We start from the raw sequence: 4,417 nt of genomic DNA on the forward strand, positions 1-4,417 counted from the left end.
ATCCAACGAAAAAAATTATTAGTTGCTACTCTTTTAACAGGTTAATATTCTTTGATTCTTTCTCATTTAATTTGTAATTAAAATGATTCAAATTTGTATTAATAACAATTGAAAAGCAAAGATTGGATACTTATTAATTTAATAGAATTCAGTCATTAAGAAAAAGACCCTACTGGAAATTCATTTTTAAAGACAAAAAGACTAATCATGATTCTTTAATAAGATATTTGACTCTACATATTGAACAACCCACGGGTGATCCCATTGTCAATGCCATTGCCAAGGTACGATAGCATACCCACATTCACTATACTCCCCAAATTTAGCATATATACAATCAGTTGCCTGTGTCACACTGGACTAATCGTCCTATGGCATAATTGGGGATTGGAGTAATAAAAAAGGCATACAAGGACTCACCGCATGATAGAAGGGTTTAGAGTTTTTGCTGGTGAAACTTCACATCAGGTTATCCGATTTAGTGTTCAGTGATGCAACATTTAAAGAAACTGAAAAAAAAAACAAGACAAATTTGTTACATTCAATATTATTATTACTAATAAATATAACACGACAATTATTCAGTTTATAATATTTATGAATTACGTTGTAGCATAATACATAACTATGCTGCAATCATGTTTGTTTTTTCACTTAATCAATGTCCCACTTTTCTACATATTCATAAAATCATTAGCAGTACCAAAGTTGCATTATTTATGTACGCTTTGATAAAAAGCATGATAAACTATGCAGCTTGTATTGATCAAATTTACACCAAAAACTGTATATAAATGCAAATACAATAATCTCATATGGGAAGACACGAGAAATTATCTATAATCTATTTTAATACAATTTCACGAGATACATAAATCACAAACATTTCCAATTTGAATGTCTCAAAGTACTGTAGTTCAAATTTTGTAACATTCAAAGAAGCCATTTTGAATGCTTCAACTACATAACAATATGTATTGAAAAAATTGCTCGAAAAAATTCTCATTTGATCTTAGCACAAACCACGAAAGCACGATTATTTCACTTACGGTTAAAAACAATATAAAAATACGTAATGAAGTGTCACTTTGTTGTCATAATAAATGTTATAATATACATTATAATAACTTACCAGAATTCACCAATTTCCCGCCGAATTCTGTTTGAAGGCAGTCAGCAATGCTCAGGACGGTAGTGCGTACTTTCGAACCGAAACTCTGAAACAGAAAATAAACATAAATTTAAGTAATTACACTACGTTAAGAATAGTTAGGTTACAAATTATGAATTATTGAACTCGTGGTGTGTCGCAAAGATTGCAAATTGGATCAGAAATACGTAAATGTTACATTAATTGTTACACAGTGAAACCGAAGAGTAAACCGAAGAGTAAACCGAAACCTACGATATCGAATTAATTCGGGATTATTTAGTCTAAATTGGATAAATATTTAAGAACAGTAACGATAGAGAGCTAATGACGGTCTAGGAATTAATATATATATATATATGAATAAAGATGAAAGGTAAATCTCAAACACTCACTTTGATACGAGCAACCGGCTTTTACATCTTATCCCGCCAAATTCTCCGAAACGAATGACACTTCGGGTACATTCGGCCGGTCCCGAGCGGTTGATTCGGATATCTTCGGGAAATCCCGAGTAGCTGATTGGTCAGAGCGGTATATGCACGAGTAATACGACTTGGCGGGAACAAACATGTGCATCACTCCAATTTAAACGACGAATGTAACACTGAAAAAACATAACGCCAAAAATGTATATGTATTTCGTCACGTATCCAAAAGATAACTTATTAAAAGTCCGTTAACATGTTTATAGAGAATACTAAATCTACTCAGACTTTACTAAATACGTAATGAAGTGTCACTTTGTTGTGATAATAAATGTTATAATAAATATTATAATAACTTACCAGAATTCACCAATTTTCCGCCGAATTCTGTTTGAAGGCAGTCAACGATGCTCAGGACGGTAATAGGTACTTTCGAACCGAAACTCTGAAACAGAAAAGAAACATAAATTTAAGTAATTACACTACGTGAAGAATAGTTAGGTTACAAATTATGAATTATTGAACTCGTGGTGTGTCGCAAAGATTGCAAATTGGATCAGAAATACGTAAATGTTACATTAATTGTTACACAGTGAAACCGAAGAGTAAACCGAAACCTACGATATCGAATTAATTTGGGATTATTTAGTCTAAATTGGATAAATATTAAAGGACAGTAACGGTAGTGAGCTAATGAAGGTCTAGGAATTAATATATATATGAATAAAGATGACAGGTAAATGTCAAACACTCACTTTGGTACGAGCAAACGGCTTCTACGTCTTATCCAGCCAAATTCTCCGAAACGAATGACACTTCGGTTACATTCGGCCGGTGCCGAGTGGTTCATTCGGCTATCTTCGGGAGATCCCGAGTAGCTGATTGCTCAGAGCGGTATATCCTCCAGTAATACGACTTGGCGGGAAGAAACATGTGCATCACTCCAATTTAAACGGCGAATGTAACACTGAAAAAACATAACGCCAAAAATGTATATGTATTTCGTCACTTATCCAAAAGATAGCTTATTAAAAGTCCGTTAAAATGTTTATAGAGAATACTAAATCTACTCAGACTTTACTAAATTCATAATGAAGTGTCACTTTGTTGTCATAATAAATGGTATAATAAACATTATAATAACTTACCAGAATTCGCCATTTTCCTGCCGAATTCTGTTTGAAGGCAGTCAGCGATGCTCAGGTCGGTAGTACGTAGTTTCAAACCGAAACTCTGAAACAGAAAATAAACATAAACATTAAGTGATTACACTACGTTAAGAGTAGTTAGGTTACAAATTAAGAATTATTGAACTCGAGGTGTGTCGCAAAGATTGCAAACTGGATTAGAAATACGTAAATATTACATTAACTGTTACACAGTGAAACCGAAGAGTAACTGAAGACAATATCGAGCTAATGGCTGCGAACTTCGAATATATCTCATGAAACTACGTTCTATATTACATCGAATTAGGATTATTTTAGAAATCGATATGAGATTCAAAGTGTAAAAATGTCTAGTACTTTGAATGTTTTAGAAAATTATTCGAGATAAAGATGTATATTTAATAAATACATATCGAAGATTTATGTTAGTTATGTACATACTGAAACTTTCATTGAAATCGGTTAATATAGAAACGAGCGACAGACATCAAAAGATATGAGAATTGTTAGATTTACTACAGTTGTAGATCGAAAGTCAGGAAAAACTGCGATTTTCAACATTTTTAATCGTTTGTATCTCGTTGCAACGGTAACCGATTTTGATGAAATTTTCAACATGTATATAACTAACATAAATCTTCGATATGTATTTATTAAATTTTCATTATAGCCTCAGATTAAAAAGTCGTAAAACACGATCTTTAATAGTTTCTTCACGATTCGGACGAATTGCAACTTTTTCAAATTTTTTTTTCACATCATTTAGTAAATTAATGTCTCTAACTTCACAAAAAGCTCAAGTCATTTCAACGATATCTCACAGATCAATTTTAAAAGAGTTGTTCCGTTTTAAAGGGTGTACGAATACTTTTTACACACAGTGTATATAATTTGTTCACGGAAGCACGTACAAGTGTCAGTTAGATTTCGACAGTTGCACGAGCAACATTAGACAGAGCTCGAGATACGTACGAGCAACAATGATAAAGGATCACGTTTCAAAATTGTTGTGCATCCTCCGGGGGTTCTATGATCTCATTTCCTCACACTCACGGTGTCTCTGGTGCCTCCACCGGGGGCTCTATGACCCCACGCCCTCGCCCCACGGGGTCTGTGGCGCCACCTGTGGGGGTCCTCTGACCCTACGCGCTCACCACACAGGGTCTGTGGCGCCATCTGTGGGGATTCTGTGACTCCACGTTCTCTCCACCGGGGGTTCTATGACCCCACGCTCTCACCGCGCAGGGTCTAAGGAGTCTCCACCGGGGGCTCCGCGACCCCACGGTCTCTCCCCACGTGATCAATGGCGCCTCCACCGGGCCTCCGTGCAAGGTCTATAGCGCCTCCACCGGGGGCTCCGAGACCCCCGGTATCACCCCACGTGATCAATGGCGCCTCTTTCGCGGCCTCCGGGCAGGTTCTATAGCACCATCACCGTGGGCTCCGTGACCCCACGTACTCACCCCACGTGATCAACGTCGCCTCCACCGGGGCCTCCGTGACCCCACGCTCTCACCGTGCAGGGTCTATGGCGCCTCCACCGGGGGCTCCGTGACCTCACGTTCTCACTAGAGATGATGTGAACTGCTACTTGTGAATCACTCGTGATTCGATCACGTTCGTTCTCAATCACGGTAATTTTTCACAGTGATTCGTGATTTCTCGTGATC

General features: G+C 37.0%; 1 protein-coding gene across 1 annotated transcript in view; it reads right to left on the reverse strand.

Annotated features, from left to right (window-relative positions):
- Positions 1-2,516: 2,516 nt before the first annotated feature.
- Positions 2,517-4,417, reverse strand: part of LOC107192263 (PAB-dependent poly(A)-specific ribonuclease subunit PAN2) — a 16,416-nt gene continuing 14,515 nt past the window's right edge. Inside the window, exons 23-24 of the mRNA XM_015581479.1 lie at positions 2,727-2,811; positions 2,517-2,545 (exon numbers count right to left, since the gene is read on the reverse strand). Of these exons, the coding sequence (XP_015436965.1) occupies positions 2,517-2,545; positions 2,727-2,811 (114 nt within the window). The remainder of the gene's footprint in view (positions 2,546-2,726; positions 2,812-4,417) is intronic.

The sequence above is a fragment of the Dufourea novaeangliae genome, unplaced genomic scaffold (assembly GCF_001272555.1).
Source record: "Dufourea novaeangliae isolate 0120121106 unplaced genomic scaffold, ASM127255v1 scaffold318, whole genome shotgun sequence".
NCBI classification, from domain to species: Eukaryota; Metazoa; Arthropoda; class Insecta; order Hymenoptera; family Halictidae; genus Dufourea; species Dufourea novaeangliae.